Source organism: Vipera ursinii, assembly GCF_947247035.1.
Source record: "Vipera ursinii genome assembly, chromosome: 11".
Lineage (NCBI taxonomy): Eukaryota > Metazoa > Chordata > Lepidosauria > Squamata > Viperidae > Vipera > Vipera ursinii.
The window spans coordinates 8,589,930-8,608,838 of record NC_139524.1 but is presented as its reverse complement, the minus strand read 5'-3'; the positions used below and the strand labels follow the sequence as shown (position 1 = coordinate 8,608,838).

At 42.0% G+C, this 18,909-nt stretch overlaps 1 protein-coding gene across 3 annotated transcripts in view; it reads right to left on the bottom strand.

Annotated features, from left to right (window-relative positions):
* Window positions 1-7,146: 7,146 nt before the first annotated feature.
* The window catches only part of LRRC28 (leucine rich repeat containing 28), a 49,720-nt gene continuing 37,957 nt past the window's right edge, over window positions 7,147-18,909 (bottom strand). For all 3 annotated transcript variants that reach the window (XM_083371372.1, XM_083371371.1, XM_083371373.1), the window contains 3 exons: window positions 16,332-16,507; window positions 15,378-15,537; window positions 7,147-11,654 (listed from right to left, as the gene is read on the bottom strand). In XM_083371372.1, coding sequence (XP_083227498.1) covers window positions 11,582-11,654; window positions 15,378-15,537; window positions 16,332-16,507 — 409 coding nt within the window. In that variant the 3' untranslated portion in view covers window positions 7,147-11,581. The remainder of the gene's footprint in view (window positions 11,655-15,377; window positions 15,538-16,331; window positions 16,508-18,909) is intronic.

The window sequence follows — 18,909 nt, the reverse complement described above, 5'->3', positions numbered from 1 at the left end:
TCAAGCGAAACGGAAGAAGGAACAAAAGTCAGTTCTTGCCATTGGATTCACACGTTGACCCACAGGTTCTTGCTAGATGTGCACAGTCTCTTTCCTTTTTTTTGTGATTTTGGATATTGAGGACCTGTATATTGCACAAGCCAGAAAGAGGGCTCTGAAAATATCTACAGACCCCCTCACATCCTGAACATAACCTGTTTCAACCTCTTCCCTCAAGACGATGCAATAGGGCATTGCATGCCAAAACAACTAGACACAAAGACAGTTTTTTTCACCTATGGTCCTACGTTATCACTCTGCTAAAGAACTAATTCCCAAAACACTGTCTATGTCCTAGGATCTCAAACCATACAGCAGGGCTGTATCACTATTATTCTTACCATCTTTCCTATTACTTATTCCTTTAGCAGCTTATGATTATCACTTTGTTGTTTGTATCTTTTGATCTATGTCGATTGCATTTAGTATTCTATGACTATCACTGTGTTGTATCTTATGATTTATGACTGTATATTTTATGATTATGATCATGATTTATCACTTGTTGCTTGTATGTACACTGAGAGCTTATGCACCGGAGACAAAATTCCTTGTGTGTCCAATCACACTTGGCCAATAAAGAATTCTATTCTATTCTATTCTATTCTATTCTATTCTATTCTATTCTATTCTATTCTATTCTATTCTATTCTATTCTATTCTATTCTATTCTATTCTATTCTATTCTATTCTTAGGATGGTCGAATATTGGGATTTTTTTTCTAAAAAAATAAATCTTGCATTAAAAACGTGGATGGGTTGAGCGGTTTTTTACTTTCCTGTCCAGGTAGGGCTGCAACTGACCTTCTGGCCCATGGATTCTCTGCCAACAGTTCAAGAAGGAATTCTAAATCAAGGAAGACCCCCAGGTCTTGCACCTTGCCCCCCTTAAACTTCAGGTGCAGCACAATTCTGTCTAGAACAAGCCCTGGGATTGAGGGTTCCAGAAGACCAAGACTTTTGCTGAACATAAGCATCTCCTTCTTGCCAGGTTTTAGTCTGCTCTCATTCCCCCCCAACCAGTCCCTACTCATCAATTCCAAGGCTCCCCCACAAATCCAAGACATCCGTGGCTCATCATGAAGTAGCAATGCACAATTAAGTATCATCAGCATGCTGATGAAACTTCATCTCAAACTGCTGGATGACCTCTCAACGGTAGTTTCATATGCCTTTGGAATTACATGTGGGAGAGAAATTGGAGAGCACGGGGGCTCAATCATTCTTCCCCCATAGCCATTAACTGGAATTGCAGGCTCAAGTAGGAATGGAACCTCTGCAAAACAGTGTCCCTGATTCCCAACTCTATTATTGGAGGAACCTCCAAGTAGCTCATGCCTGAGAAGCATAACGGGGAAACCTCAGATACCGTGGACCTTTCCTACTGCTAAGGTGAAATGCTATCTAACCACCTCTGAGTCTGCAGAAAACTATACCAGCATGAATCTGCCTGTCCCCTTTTCTGTTCCCAGCTTTGCTTCCATCGCTTCTATTTCCAGTCACTTCAACCAGTTGAGTTCCTCCTTGACTGTGGGTATCAAATCCAATAGATTTTGCATATCTTGAGACTATTCTTGGATGGTTCCCAAACAAGAGGAAAGATGCTATAATCCGGGTGTAAGTACAGGCCACTTAAAACTACGGGGTGGCATGGGAATGAGGCAATGTTTGGAGGACATGGCAGAAACAAGATGTTTGAACCATGATCAGTACACAAAAGCCAATTAGCAGAATAATAGAGTTGGAAGGGATCTTGGAGGTCTTCTAGTTTAATTCACTGCTCCGGCAGGAAACTCTATACTATTCCAGACAAGTGACTGTCCAATCCCTTCTTAAAAACTTCCAGTGTTGGAGCATTCACAACTTCTGAAGGCAAGAGATTCCACTGGTTAATTGTTCCCACTGTCAGAAAATTTTTCCTTAATTCCAGGTTGCTTCTCTCCTTGATTAGTTTCCATCCATTGCTTCTTGTCCTGCCTTCAGGTGAGAATAGGTTGACCCCCTCTTGTTTGTGGCACCTTTGGTCCTTCTTTTCATTAAACTAGCCATACTCAATTCCTGCAACCAGGAATTAACTGAGGACAGGAGCATGTAAGGTGTAAGTATAAGCTTCAGGTGAAAGAAAGAGCTGTACCAGTGGTAGGATGCTTACTTTGCATACAGAAAGCCTCAGGCTTGATTCTCCAACATTTCCTAGATTGCAAAAGACACTTATACCTGAAGCTGTTAAGGGATACTCAGTTGCCAACCATCTTGACAAGAGACCATAATTGAATCAATGTCCTAGATTCCACGTTGAAGTACTACCTTTGGTAGGTCAATGGAACATTTTCAAAATATGATCTCTGAGTATCCAGAGGCCTCCATCAAGAAGGTGGTTTACAAGCCAGAAAAATGGAATGGGTGGTCAAGGAAGTGTTAGGTAATGATGGTAGGAAAATGTACTTGATGTTTAAAGCCATGCACCAAGCTAGCCTTTGATGAGACAATTGGAGTCTACAGAGATGTACACTGGGTGCTTTCAGGAATCAAAGTTGTGGTAGGCTGCACAAAATTCTTTCCCTCAGCACAAGCAATAATTATCGGTTGCCCATTTTTGGAAATATAAAAACCAGCTCTGTCAATACTGCTTCTTTGCTTTAGCAGAATATATTTGGTTAGTGAAAAGCAACAGACGGACTACAAGTCAGCAATTCCAAGCTGGAGAATCCATGGGAATTGGAGATAACTTTCTAGATTCAGTTAGTCCTGACCTTAAAAGTCATTGATTTAGTGATCTTGCAAAGTTACCACGGCACCGAAATGTGACTTATGACTGTTTTTCACTCTTACAACCATTGAAGCATCCCCGGGGTCACATGATCAAAATCCGGATGCTTGGCGACTGGCATGCGTTTATGACAGTTGCAGTGTCCTGGGGGGGGGGGTTTATCACGTGATCCCCTTTTGTGACCTTCTGACAAGCAAAGTCAATGGAGAAACCAGATTAACTTAACGACCGTGTTACTAACTCAACAACTGCAGTGATTCACTTAGTAACCATGGCAAGACAGGTTGTTAAAAGGGGGCAAAATTCATTTAACAACTGTCTTGCTTAGCCATGGAAATTTTAGGCTCAGTTGAGGTCTTAAGGACTTCCTGTATCAAAAAAATTAGGTTTCTCAAAGCTACAACTGTAGTAGTGAAGGGATTTTGGCTGCAAGCATCTTGAGACTTGGAGTTTAATCAGTTGCTGGGGAAAATATTGTGATACATATAGCACAAGCCTTTAACGGGGTGAGAGATGTTGCTCTTTTCCAAGGAGACAGAAAACCTATCAATGGATGTGAAAGCTGAAGATTTCCAGAACAGGAAACGATGAAAAAGAAATCAACATTCAATTGGCTGTTTCATGTCTCTAGGTAGTTCTTCAATCACGCTTGCGTTTCTCCAAAGTTGAGTAGCTAGAGGGCCGTTGTCATCATAGAAGGATGCGGTTGATTCATCGCGCTTCATTATAAGGCTGTTGTAGATTTTGTGCACTTTGGAGGATTCAAGGAACTTGCTCAGTTCACGAAACAGGAAGTTGAATCTATTGAGCTGGATGGTTGCTCCGTTTTGTGTGAAAATGTGCTGGAGCACACACCATTCTTCTCTGCAGCTCCAAGGCTGGGAAATGTTATTTTCCAATGAAATCCCCTGAACTGAATTAATTTGCTACTTGGGAGATTCAAAGTAAAGCTTGCAAGAACTGATCAATCACAGCAAACCGAAACACCTTGGATAAGCTTAATTCCTTGGCAAGCCTGCTATAGCCCAGTCCTAAACAGATCTACAGGGACCGTCTTCGTGCAACACAACTAGCCTTCAGCCATGATTTATAAATCACAATGGCTGGATTAATAACATGCTAGGGCAAAACCAAACCATGCACAAAGTGTGTACCAAACTAATAAGAAACCCCTACTGGGAAATAATGATGAATATGTTTCTTTCACTGGAGGAGATGCAGGCTGCACGCACATTAAAGCTTGCGTGCAATTCTGATTAACGTAGAACATAGAATTATAGGGCTAAAGGGGACCTCAGAGGTCTTCATTTAAAAGGTACCTTCAGAAAAGGAATATAAATACTCAAACATAACCTTATATTCCCGGGTATAAATTCTATTGAATTATGGAGGATTCTCTGCCCCCACCCACGAAATCCTCATGGATATTAAATCTTGATGAATTCTGTCACCTCATTTCAAAATGAGTATTCTTCTCCATTGTCATGATCAAGTTGTAGAATTTTGTTATGGTTAGATCATTTATCTGTTTTTATTTAAAATTTCACTGATTATTATACTATCATCACAGTTGTGGGGGACTCTATTATTTCATTTGCAAGTTCTACCATTGTGGTCGTTTCTAAGTGGTCTAAGATCTGCTGGGAAGAGAAAAAAAATATTTACTCCCTGTTTTGAAGAAAGTAACCTCCAACAGTTACTAAGAATCACATGTTTTGTTCATGCATTTTAAGCATTCCATATTCTTTTCTTGTCAATGTTTGGTACAGTACTGTCCAGTTAGATTTGAGAAATCTAATTCAGACTGTTTTCATCTTTGAATTTTGCCCAAACAACAAAATCAAGGAGCTGTGAGCCTCACCCCTCGAAGGTCTTGGTATTCAAGGGTATCAGATGGACTTCACCAAGTGTCTAGGAAGAATGGAGAGAAACTCAATTCTTCCAAACGATGGAGAAGAGGGAAAACAGAAGGAGAAATTGAGACAGACTTTTTTTGTTACATCCCTTGATCTTGCTTATTTATAGATATGAGAATGGGATCTTGAATTCCTTTGAGAAGCTGTCAACTCTACCCTTAGATATTTTGATTTAGTGCAAGCTGGGTTATATATATTGGGCATAGCCATTTCTACTTCCAGCCTGTAGCGTTTTTTGATCTAGTAGAGAATCCCAACTAGAGATCTGGCGAAGACTGGATCACGTGGTATCTCACCGTTTCTGAGATTCTCATTAGATTTTCCACCCACCCATCTACTGGAAGAAGCAGACAGCTTGTTGCCTTGCTTTCTGGAGCCTGACCTTCTATGCTGAGTGCCAAAGTGTGGGCAAAGATCCATCCCAAGGACCAAGCGCTCAACTCAGCAAGAACGGGTAGGAGCCAGCACAGCCAGAAGTGTCGACAGCTCGAACTAAATCAAAATGTCTAAGGAATGCTTGATTTCCCTCCTCCAGTTCAAAGAAGCTGGGAAACAAGAGATGAGAGAAAATGTAATTCACTCAATAGGTAAAGGTAAAGGTTCCCCCACACACGCGTGCTAGTGATTTCCGACTCTAGGGGCCGGTGCTCATCTCCGTTTCAAAGCCGAAGAGCCAGCGCTTGTCCGAGGACATCTCCGTGGTCATGTGGCCAGCATGACTAGACGCTAAAGGCGCACAGAACGCTGTTACCTTCCCACAGTAGAGGTCCCTATTTTTCTACTTGCATTTTTATGTGCTTTCGAACTGCTAGGTTGGCAGAAGCTAGGATGAGTAACAGGCGCTCACTCTGTTACGCGGCACTCGGGATTCGACCCGCCAAACTGCCGACCTTCTGATCGACAAGCTCAGCGTCCTAACCCACTGAGCCACCGCGTCCCTAATTCACTCTATACCAAGGTGCAAAACCAAAGACAATCAAAACGTGAGACCAAGTCTCCTGAAAAGAACGAGAATTTACATTTCTTAGCTTGGCTAGTCCTGATATTTCACCTGTGACTTGTTCCAACAAAACGTAAGCAAGCAAGCGATGTCTACTTAAATAATAAGCAGTGAAGGTATATATTTATGCAGGTTAGAAATCCAACCAAATTGATTTTCTGCCTGCCAGGATGCATTTATTTAATACGGCCAACTTCCTATTATGTTAATCTTTAAAAAGTACCTAGGATGGCCTATTTTATTAAAGCTTCTAATCCAATTTCCTCTTTTCTCTTTGGCTTTGACCAGCATCATCTTTGCAATAGAAAAATGAACAATAGCACCATCAGCATGACCACCGCTGTCTCTTTATCATCTCACTAATATCTCATCAATCTCTTTCTCAGTATCTATCTCCTTAATATCTTTCTCACATCTATCTGTCTCTATCATCTATCTTATGTATCATCTATCTTATCTATCATCTACCTACCTACCTACAGTATTTATCTATCTATCCAGCATCCACCCATGTCTATCATCTCATCAATATCTATCTCATCCATTTCTCTCTCACCAATATCTATCTCCTTTATTTATTTATTTATTTATTTATTTATTTATTTATTTATTTATTTATTTTATTAGATTTATATACCGCCCTTTCCTGAAGGACTCAGGGCGGTTTACAGGGCATTTTAAAATCACACCAATACAAAATACAAAGTTAAAAGACAAATAAAATATTAAATTATCCCTGAAAATAAAACCCCAGTTAAAATTCTCAGCCTGGGCCAGAGAGCTCAAAGAGCCAAGTCTTCAGGTCTCGGCAGAATGAACGCAGGTCAGGGGCAGTCCTGAGCTCCATGGGCAGCTGGTTCCAGAGGGCAGGCGCACCCACTGAGAAGGCCCTCCCCCTGGGTATTATCCGCTGGCAATCTTTTACTGGCGGCACCCTGAGAAGACCCTCCCTCTGCGAGCGCACTGGACGAACGGAACTTGATGCTGGCAGCAGGTGTTCCCTCAAATATCCCGGACCCAAGCCATTAAGGGCTTTATAGGTCATCACCAGCACCTTGAATCTCACCCGGAGGGCAACCGGAAGCCAATGCAGCTCACGGAGTAGAGGTGTTACATGGGAGTATCGGGAAACCCCCATCACAACTCGTGCGGCCACATTCTGCACCAGTTGAAGCCTCCGAGTGGTCCTCAAGGGCAGCCCCATGTAGAGAGCGTTGCAGTAGTCTAAACGGGAGGTCACGGGCGCATGAGTGACTGTGCGCAAGGCATCTCGGTCCAGATAGGACCGCAACTGGCACACCAGGCGAACCTGGGCAAAGACCCCCCTAGTCACAGCTCCTATATGATCTTCTAAAGAGAGCTGTGAGTCTAGGAGGACCCCCAAGTTGCGCGCCCTATCTACGGTTGCAACTGGTGCACCAGGCAAACCTGGGCAAAAGCTCCCCTGGTCACGGCTCCTATATGATCTTCAAAATTGAGTCCAGGAGGACGCCCAAGTTGCGAGCCCTATCAATATCCTTAATAGCTATCATCAATATTTATCTCAATATCTGTCATCTATCACTATAGTCATGGATAGATCTTATAGGATCAAGCAGCTTTAAGAATGCAGGAGTTATTACCACCAAGCACAGATCCAAATTACAAACCTCCACAGGATAAGCCACTCCTGGCTCCACAAGAGTCCCGTTCTGTCCTTGCTGCTAGCTCAGCATTTGGCTAAAATCTCATAGTGGAACAAAATCAAAATCAAAACAAGGTCTTGCTCCTTCATCTTTCCTGAAGGACAAAACGCAGCTCTGAATCATCTGAACCCCCTTAAGCTGCTTGTCCCCTTTCATTTGAACTTCAGAGGAGGTATGAAGCTCTAATGACTTTAATGTAACATCTGAAAAGTCCTGGCTGCTGGCATTAATCATCGCTCACACTTTCATTTGCGTCATAAAGACACCAATGTTTGAAGAGCTCGTCATCACCTGGATTTCAAAAAGGTTCCTATGCTTTTAAAGGACTACATCAGTAGGAAGAAGCGTGGTGAAAGTGGCATCTGCCTTTTTTGACGCCCTGTGGTGTTTTTGGTTAGCTACGCCAAGTTCCTTCTATTTCCTGGTTTGTTGGGTATCTCTTTTTTTTTTGACCAATGTTGATTTGGAAGATAAACTTAAAATTTTTAATTTGTTGGAAATGAAAATGGAAAAAGTTTAGCAAGTTCAAAATTAAAGACTCCCCTTCTGGAAAAAAAAAAGCTTGTTTCCTAACTTCTTTCACACAGTTCTCTCTAGGCACATATCCTCCAGATGTTATGGACATCAAAAACCATGCTAAATGGTCCAAGGCCTCTGTGTCAGGTTTAAAAAGCCGATTTATCATTTACTTCCTTTTTTTGCAATGTGCCACCAGAATGTTTCCCAGACTGACTATTTATTCCAGCTAAAGCACATAGATCAGGGGTCCCCAATACCTGGGCTATGGACCAGTACCAGTCTGTGGCCTGTTAGGAACTGGGAGGTGAGCAGGGGTGAGTGAACAAAGCTTCACCTATATTTGAGCTGCTCCCCAGCACACCTCAACCCATCAGGCATTAGTTTCTCATAGGACCTCAAACCCTACTGTAAACTGCACATGCGAGGGATCTAGGCCAGGGGTCCCCAACCCAATCCGTGGACTGGTACCAGGACGCAGCATGCCAGCAACTGGTCCGCACAAAGCCCCATCTGCGAGATGCAGGCAGTGCACAAAACTACACCCCATCCGGTCTGCGGAAAAACCTCTCTCCATGTAACCGGTCCCTGGTGCTCAAAAAGGGAGCCTCTGAACTAGGCTGTGTGCTCCTCCTGCCCCCCCCCCGGTCCATGGAAAAATTGTCTTCCACAAAACTGATCCGATACCCAAAAGGTTGGGGCTCCCTGATATAGGTCAATAAGAAACATCCAATTGCAGACCTTGAAGCTTCACATCTTAAATGGACGAGGGTCACCTACATTACGGATGCTACCAGCCGAAAGCACTCAGGTATAACACAAGGCAAACTACAGATTAGGAATATGCCCAGAAATTGATCTAGGACAAAAGTAGCTTGCACTGACGTGGACAGAACCAAAGCTGAAAACTCCTACAGCCGTATTACTTGTAGCACCTTTCCAGAGCAGGTGATTTAGCATCAAGTAGCGCTGTAATTAAAGGCAATCATAAACCTGCCAATTTGCTTCAGTGTTTCTGATAGACAGAATTTAGATGAACTTGATTTCAGCTTTACAATTAATTTCCTAAATAAGTTTGACCTTGTTGGGCATCTGATTTTTTTTGGGGGGGTGGCCTATCAGACAGAAAGGAAAGAACAAGGATTAATAATTCAACACACACATAAAGCACAACAGGTGATGGATCGTTTGGTTTTATTGTGGGAAGACTGCAATTAGAGAGAGCTGTGATGGCAGCCAAGCTAAACAGTGGGGCTACTTTAGCTTTAAAATTAGGAATGCAGAGATTAATGGAATGGGGTGGGCGGGTGGGTAAATGAAATCTTACAGCTACTTGGGCCAATTACGCATTTGGTGATATTAAGTCCCAGGGCTGGAGTGGTAGAACAGCAAGTCTGAGTCCTCACATTTCCTCCCCAAAAGGAGAGCAAGAACTGTGAGTTAAGAAACAAGGGTGTCTATGCACCAACTCTGCTAAAAAAAAACAACACAAAAGGAAAGGAAAGATGAAATGAGGATGATTATACAAGCCTTTGTTTCATATTTCAGAAACCTCCAACCTGGGTATCTTTCAGACATGGAGATTTTGCTCACTGAGTTGCTCCACTTGAGGGCACCTGGACTGAGGACATTTGCCTAGCTCAGGGGTAGGCAACCTCGGCTCTTTTATGACTCATGGACTTCAAGTCCCAGAATTCCTGAGTCAGCTGACTCAGGAATTCTGGGACTTGAAGTCCATGAGTCATAAAAGAGCCGAGGTTGCCTACCCCTGGCCTAGAATCTGCCCTCTTCCTAGGAGAGTAGAAAGCTACAAAGGGTGAGACAGCCAAATTTCACAACTGTTCTGCTTTTCCTGTCTTCAGAAATGTTGAGGACCTCTGAAGAGGCCTATAGAATTCTTCAGACACTCCTGGGGAGTAGCTATAGCAAGGACTTGACTTGTAAAAGATGGAGATGGTCGAACTTTGAAGGGTACCCATTTCAAAGTGCAGGCAGGCACTTGTATTTTTACTGTACTTTAGAAAATTCAGGTGTTATGTTTAGACATTGCTTTACATGGCTCAGGTCTGCCCCATCTCCAAGACCTTTGTAGCTGCACTATTCAGCATTCTACCAACCCATTGTTCGTAATACGTGCTCTTTAGCCTGAATTTAATGGAACTGTTCTTTAAGAAAAGCTTGTAGGGGGTGTGTGAAATCATAAAGGGAGGGGGGCATTTCTTTCAAAAACATGTATGTTCTCTCATTAACCCTGGCTAACCTTCTACACCATGCCACTTTTTTGAAAAAATGATTGAATTTTTAAAATTCCTAGCTATTAACAAACAAAGAATTCAATAGATCCAACTTGCGACTGCAGCCGATTAAGGATGCTAACAACAAATATGTAAACCATTTAGGAACTGAGCTCCCCCCCACAACTTTTCCCCCCAAAGTGCTAAATGGCAGATTTCTGAGCTGTTTTAAATACAAAGATTCTAAGAAGCAGTCCCCAGAGCAGAAATAATGTGTGCAAGTTATTTCTTGAGCATGACTTAAAATGCCACCATAATAATGTAGGAAAAATGAGTTTGTTCCAACCCTTTTTTTGTGGCTTCTCCGATTTTAGACCACCCAATGTTATTGAAACAGGGGCTCAAGAGTATACAATACAAAACTTCTACAACACAGTGCTCTCCTGCTATGCTGGACTACAACTTCCACCATGCACAGCTCCCAAGGGCAATGAGTATGACCAGAAGGTGATGTAGTTCAACATGCATAAAGGCCGTAGGCTTACCACAAAATACTAGTAACATTCACAAAACTCTTTATATTTTCAATAGGGAGGTGAGGTCAACTTTTAACTTATTCTAAATCTACTGGCATTTTAAACACCTCATTAGTTCTGCAGTATCAAAGGTGAAATATGTTTAGTAAAGAGTCATTGACAAAAGGAGGAATCTACTTTTTGTGGCTGCCAAGGGTGCTCTCTTCAGGACTTCAACCACAGATGGAAAAAAAAAAAACTGAAAACATTTTCTTTATCTACCCAACCGGATGACGGATCGCATCAAGCTAGGTTCAAAACAAAAGGTTTTTGCAAGTACATCTTTTAAGTCACTATGAAGACATCAGTTTGGGGGAGGGAGGGGGGGGGGAGAAAGACAATGTATTGGATCCTTAATGGAAAGTAGGAAAAAAACCTCACTAGCATGAATAAATGGCTACCTGAAATGGCTGCTTCTCAAGAGAGCAGTAACAGGAAACCAAGCAGGAAAATAATTGAAAAAGTTACAAGGACTGCAAAGGTATCATTAAACCCCCCCCCACACACACACACTTAACTACTAACTGATATTGCTCATGCAGCCCAAGTGAAGTATAAAATGCAACTTGAATTAGAAGTACAAGTTTTGAAAGTGTCTGGCTGGGTCTTTGCTTGCATGATCTTCTGCCCGGGGAGGAACAGGAAGGTGTTAAACATTTTCTAAAGCTGGACAATCACGATGGTTTCATGAGAGCTTCTGCCTTTTGTCCAGGCCTCAAGTGGTTCTTCAGTTGGGGCATGCCTCCCACTGCTTTGGCACACGCAATCACATATTCCAGTCTGGTTAGGAGCCGCATAATGCTGCTTTGAAGCTGGCACCACTCCTGAATAGCTTTTAAGTATTTATCAGCTCAATAGGTCAAAGGTCTGCAGACACTGGGTGGAGCAGCAATATGCCACAAAACTGACTCTTGTTCTCCTGGAACACAAAGAAATATAGGAATAGAAAGGAGAGCAAGAGGCAAGGGTTGTCGTCTCAAGTTAAAATGCTGGCCCTAAGACACAAGATACAACTTTTATGGACGGTTAAAAAAAGCAAAGGAATCAGGAGCGAGGGTTGAGCCTCAGAAAACTAAGTACGTGTAATGTTTGAGTTTGCAAAAATAGCAAGAGGTTTTCTTCCTCTGTCAACATACCAAAAGGTTCCGCTAATTATTAGTGCAGATTTGAACCTAGGAAGAAAACATCTGGAAGATTTCTTAATTTCTTAAAGGAAGAACATTTTAAAAAAATGTACAATGCCCCCTCAAATCTTTCATATTTGCTACCAAATAATCTACGCTCTATGTTGTGGCTTCTTCCACATGGTGGTGATGGAAAAAACAATATGCATTTTTATGCAAATATGTTTGCTTAAATAGGGGGGAAAAAGAGAAAGATTTTGAACTGCTTTAATGAGCAATTTAAAAAAATAAATATCACATCAGAAAAAGCAACGAAGAAAACATAAAACTGGAATGATCAAATTAAAAATAATCAGCAATTTAAATAGTCACCTATTGCGCGTATTGAAATGCCAATGGTCACAGTGCACAAGACAGAATCTTAAGAATACAACTGAAAAGAAAGTTGTATAACTATTTGGATAACAAATAATTTTACATTCTTGGGCAAATAATCCTTTGTACCAGTGCCAAAAGGCAAACATCTAAAGGGGCATTCCTTTTACCTTAGTATCTCTTTGCCTGACTCATAAACTCAAGTTCTGCTTTAATTAAAATCTCACTGTGTCTGAAATTATTGGAAAATATTGTATACTGCAGATAGGGAACCAATTGCCTCTGGGTGCTTTTGGAAATGTTACCCCTTCAAGAAGCATAATCAGGATGAGTTTTATCATCCAATGCTACGTATAGAAATATGATTCCATATTCTTAGCTAAGGTAATACATAATAATAATGTACGTTCCCTATATAGTTTATTCAGATCTAGGGGAAGAAGTTGAATATAGTCTTTGGTGAATTGCACAGGAATTTACAAGGCAAAGATCATGTATACAAGAGGAAAATTGATACGTATTCGTATATACGTTTAGGCCACTTAACACTGGAGAAGGCCAAATCAATAGTAAAAGAGAGAATCAAGGACACTGCAAAATTATACCACCAGTGATGCCAGGAAATATTAGAGAGCCACTACTGATAAGATGTTCTTCACTACCTTGACTCGAGTTATAATGTTTAGAGTTAAGAGTTTAGGATGAGGGGGGACATGATAGCAGGGTTCCAGTATCTCAGGGGCTGCCACAAAGAAGAGGGAATCAAGCTATTCTCCAAAGCGCCTGAAAGGCAGGACAAGAAGCAACGAGTGGAAACTAATCAAGGAGAGAAGCAACCTAGAACTAAGGAGAAACTTCCTGACTGTTAGAACAATTAACCACTGGAACAACCCGCCTCCAGAAGTGGTGAATGCTCCAATGGTATAGGGTAGGGGTGTCAAACTCAATTTCATTGAGGGCCACATCAGCATTGCGGTTGCCCTCAGGGGGCCGGGTGGGTGTGGCCTGGGTGGGCGTGGCCTACTGGATGGGCGTGGCTAGAGTGCGTATGGCCTACTGGGTGGGCGTGGCCAACTCTACATCTTTGGCATCAAGGGCGCCTATGGGGGCCTGGGCAGGAGTGGGACAGATCTGGGGGTCTCTGGCAGAAGGAGGGTCTCTGGGCCAGGGCCAAGGCAGTGGGGGCCGTTTCCTCACTGTTTCCAGGATGGCTTCGCGGGCCACATGAAACCACTTCGCGCGCCGAATCCGGCCCCCGGGCCCTGTGTTTGACATGTCTGGTATAGGGTTTCTGAGCGTGGGGTTGGACTAGATGACATCCAAGGTCCCTTCCAACTTCTTCTTCTTCATCTTCTATTATTATTATTATTATTATTATTATTATTATTATTATTATTATTATTATTATTATTATTATTAATTATTATTATTATTATTATTATATTATTATTATTATTACTACTACTACTACCACTGCTACTACTACTGCTACTTGCAATCAGACTGGATTTAAGAAGAAGATTTTCATATACGGTCATTAGATATTAATGCTATATTTAAATATAGTGATCCACTGGAGAAGGAGGGTATCGCAGACACTGACTCAACTTTGAGATTTAATAATTTTGGATGTTTATATTTTTGAACGCTGATTGTTATCACATGGGAGTTGACATGTGGACAAAACAATAGATTCCCCGTACCTCAGTCATAGCCAAAAGACTTACTGTTCAGCACTGGGAAGACAAACATACAAGCTCCCGTTACTCAGCAGTCTGCAGAACTGATAAATACAGATTAGCTAAAGATAGCTGAAATGAATCATGGATTCCATTGTGTAATTTGTGAATGGATGGTCTGTATGTTTTGGAGGGTTTTTTTTTTTAAAAAAAGCTCTCCCCGCTTCTTTTATAATTTTGTGTATTCTTGTTCTCTGTATTTAGTTAATAAAAACTAATTAGAAATTACACAGTCATTCTTAGGGCCATGTTCTTCTATAGATGCAGGTTAGAGGGGGTGGGGGGGGTGTTTGGTAATAGAAACCTAGTCTGATTACTGAAAAACAACAGAGACTACAGTTTTTCTTTTCTGAAAATATCAACCTTCTTTGAGAAGGTAATCTAGTTTTTTTTTGCGCTTGGGGATTTGAGGGGAAAAAAGTGAATACAGTGTATTCAATGCTCTAGGCTGGCTGGGGAATTCTGGGAATTCAAGTGCACAGGTCTTAAAGATGGTCAAAGGCCTGGAGGCTAAAACATAGGAAGAATGGCTGTGGGTTTGGCCAGTCTAAAGAAAAGAAGAAATAGGGGAGACATGATAGCAGCATTCCAGTATCTGAGGGGCTGCCACAAAGAAGAGGGGGTCAAACTATTCTCCAAAGCACCAGAGGGCAGGACGAGAAACAATGGTTGAACACTGATCAAGGGGAGAAACAACCTGAAATTGAGGAGAAACTTCCTGACAGTGAGGACAATCAACCAGTGGAACAGCTTGCCTCCAGAAATCGTGGGTGCTTCATATCACTGGAGATTTTCAAGAAGAGACTAGACATTCATCTGTCTGAGACAATATAGGTTCTCCTGCTTGAGCAGCGGGCTGGTCTAGAAGACCTCAAGGTCCCTTCCAGTTCTATTCTATTCTATTCTATTCTATTCTATTCTATTCTATTCTATTCTATTCTATTCTATTCTATTCTATTCTATTCTATTCTATTCTATTCTATTCTATTCTATTATTATTCTATTCTAATTCTAATTCTAATCTATTCTTGCCAAGTTTTGAGACCACCGCTCTAGAAATCTTGATGCCAAGTTTTGCTTGCTTCCTTCCTACTTCATTTTCTGATTCTCTCACTATTCTATAGGAAGAAAGAATATCTCTTTCGCTACTTAAGTTTTCCAGGTGAGAAAAAAACCCGTACAATTGAATATTCAACGTGAAATGCCGCAATTTGGAATAGAAGTGGCATCTTGTGGAAAAGCCACCTCGTAACTGACTCTTAATAATGCACTTCTCCATTTGTAGGGAAGATAGTCATCGGACTCACAAAAGCTCAAGCATTTGCTTTTGCACATGCCTTCTCTTCTAGCTGAAGCCCATGCATACAGTCTGAAACCACTATACGTAATTTTCTCCGTAATTACCCCTGATGTAATCCAGCCATTGGTGTCTCTCTCAAGGGAAAGAGCTTTGGGTAGACAATAGTAAACATGGGCTGACTGCAACGGTGGCAATGTCCCAGAGGGCAGTGCAGCAAATCCAGGAGGCTTCTGGGTAATGAGATTGGAGTCATGAACTTCAAATCTAGAGAAGAATGGGGGGAAAAAGATGGCGTCAGACAGCGGTTCTAAAAACCTTCACAGAAAACAGAAACAGCTATAGCTGGGTGACCTGTTTGGAAGCGGGCCTGCTTGATTTCATTTGAATTCAGATATAATTAAAATTAAACACCATTAATGTGATTACTCTCCACTTGTGCATTTAATAAATTTTCCCTCCCATCATATTCATGTTTTGGAGGTCTCTGGAGGGTTGTTCCCTTAGGGTTTCAGGTGATAAATGCACACACCTCTATCCCGGATTCTGAGAAGGATGCAGAAAATGTATTGTTGACACACAGTATATAGTCCTTGACTTACAACCATTTAAAGACTCTGAAAAAACTGACTTATGGCTAGTCCCCACATTTACGACCACGGCAGCATCCCCATGATCTCATGATCGAAATTTGGGTACTTGACAAGCAGCATGTATTTACAATGGTTGCGGTGTCCCAGGGTCATGTGATCCCCATTTGCGACTGTCTTAAGCTGGCTTTTGACAAGCAATGTCAATGGGATTCCCTTAGTGACCGCACGATTCGCTTAACAACTATAGAGATTTGCTTAACAACCCGGGCCAAAAAGGTCACAAAATTGGGCTCGACTATTCCAACAACCATTTTGCGTGGCAGTGGAAATTCTGGTCCCAACTGTGGCGTTAAGTCAAGGGCTACCTGTAAACGCCACAGGAAGAAAGGCAAAGATGACGGACAATTTTTGTTTGGCTTTACAGACCGAAGACATTGGAGACACTCAAATCATCACCCATCTATCTACCTTTTAGAGACTTGCAGTATGTGTTATATAAGGTCCTCATGGCCATCTCCTGCAAGGGGAGCACGTGGTCCAGTTCTGTCCCTATCAACTTCACCTCTGCCGGGAGGAAAACCGTCAACTGTCCTGATGAAAAGGACAGAAGCTGCACCTCGGATTTCTGAAGAGGAGAACCACAGCTGGAGAGAGGTTTGAAGGAAGGGGGAAAAAAACAACAACAAACGTTTATGGCGAGCGATGTAAACTTGGCGTGATCTGTGACCTGTGATCTAAAGAAACATTATTTTGTTCTCTCGGATCATTCTGCTGAAGAGTAGCTGACAAGGGCACCACTGGCCTAAGAGAACACTCAAGACGTGCCCTTGCGATCCAAACTAGACATGCAAAAATCAAATTTGGGTCTGTTCCTGGGACCGGAGATTTACTCTTCCGAGTTCTCGGAGTCATGCTGGAGCCCATCTTCAGGGAATTTCTCTCTACTGGGATACGTGCTTTGGGCTGTTCCGTGAGTCGTGCTCATGCGGTGCCTTCCTATGGGCTGATTGGCGTGTTGATGGCTGGCGACTGGCTGTTGTTTCCTTGGGCTGCCAAAGTGTTTAAAAGCCTGGTGGTAATTCAGCACTCCTGTTGACTGACAAGGGGCCTGTTTCCCAAGCTTCCAGTAGAGAAATTCCCCAAAGACTGGCTCCAGCACGGGTCCAAAAGCTCGAAGAGTAAATCTCTGATTCTGGAATCGACCCAAGTTTGATTTTGCATCATTATCCTTGGATAAGTGTCTTTGCCTTCATTTGTCAAACTAGACATCATCCCAGATCATTTCAACGAGAACCAGGCAGAGAAGAAAAATAAATACATTTCTTGTGAATAACTTTCTGGCCTTTTTAAAAAGAGAGACGGGAGGAGGGGGTCCCTCCATCCAAACTATAATCTAGTGTTTGACATGATCAGAATGAATGAACATGATCAAATCAGTTCCCAAATATGGATCAATTCAATGTGCAAACCTGGCAACAATCTGCAAATGTCTCTTATTTACAGGAGGTGCCCAACTTCATGCTTCAGGAATGAAAATTAACTTGCTGACAAGAAGCTTGCTAAGTGTGACATCCCCAACTTGACTTCATCAATTTTAATCAGGCCCACAGATGTCAAGCAATTACACATCCAAAAGACAAGCAGAAGCTTGCTCTAAGGCCCGATAGAAGTAAATATGGCAACTGTACACAAGGGCGTTGATTCCAAAGTGTTTTAATCAACACAAAGGGATAATATCCCAACAGAAAATAACTAGTAAGGAGAATATTTATAGCTCAGGGTGAGAGTCCTTGTTGTTCTCTTGAGCTTGGTTGTTTTCTTGCAGATGTTTCATTACCCAAACATCGTCAGTGTTAGTACTGATGATGTTACCTGGTTTGGGTAATGAAACATCTGCAAGAACTCAACCAAGCTCAGAGAGCACCAAGCAACTCTTCAAAAAAAAGTAGATTTTTTTTCAGAATCTGGTTACATTTAAGAATTTAAATGACAGACACGAAGAGAAAAAGAGCTGGTCCTGTAATTTGGTTTTGCACTGGATTTAGCAAGTAAAATTTCAGATCATTAAACGTATACATTTACTTACTTACTTACATACTTGACATTCTAAGCTGCAGGTTTCCATGTGCCCCAGGTGGCTAAAAGATATTGCATCACTTTGATCAGCATCTAATGCCAGGGACATACTTGCAGGCTGCCACATCTCTCAAAGCCCTTGAGAGGCAACCTGTGTCTCCAATAAGATAGGAGAAGAGCGGGTAGCTTGTTACAAGCTGTTCCACAGGGGTCTTATTCCCGTGGTCTCAGTGGGTGGCTTTCTCTCGAGGAGGAGACCCTTATGCCATTCAATTGCTTTCTCAAAAAGACTTAAAAGCAACACCGAATTTGACGCAGTGTATTTTTTCTTAAGCCCTTAGGACACTCGTGGTTTGTAACAAGTAACACAGTACTTGCTTGGCTTATGTTTCTCAATCTTCCAAGGCCTGCTTGCGTTTTATTTTCACGAACCAAATAAAACAAAGCCTTGCCGCTTGTTTAAATGCGGCTGTTTTCACTGGAATGTAATCCTTTTCCATCCAACAGTTCCAAGAACATGGAATCGTTCGGCTGGCAGAGGCTAGGACCTATTTGCCTTTCATGTATCCACTCCCAGCGGGTTTGTCCCAACAGGGCTAAGGATTTAACTCGTGGGGCTGGTATTTAGGCATATTCAACTCCTGGAGATAAAAATCTCCCTTTGTCCAATGTAAGCAGAGTGAGCAGGACTCACTGATCTATTTACAGAATCACCTGACAGAAGGCAATTCAGACCGAAGGGGATTATACCAGCAGTTGCCATTTCGTCTAACGCGCGCACTTTCAAGTTTTGCCAACAGCGCCTAAAGCATACAGAAGGGTGCTTTGCAAATTATGAGTCAATCCCAATTAAACAGAGGCACGCTATTCTGTTTGCTAAGGGAATACGTTCTGCTACAAGATTGCCATCTTAACATGAAAGGCAAGCAAGTGGTATCTAATGCAGAAAAACAGGAATCATTTAATCACC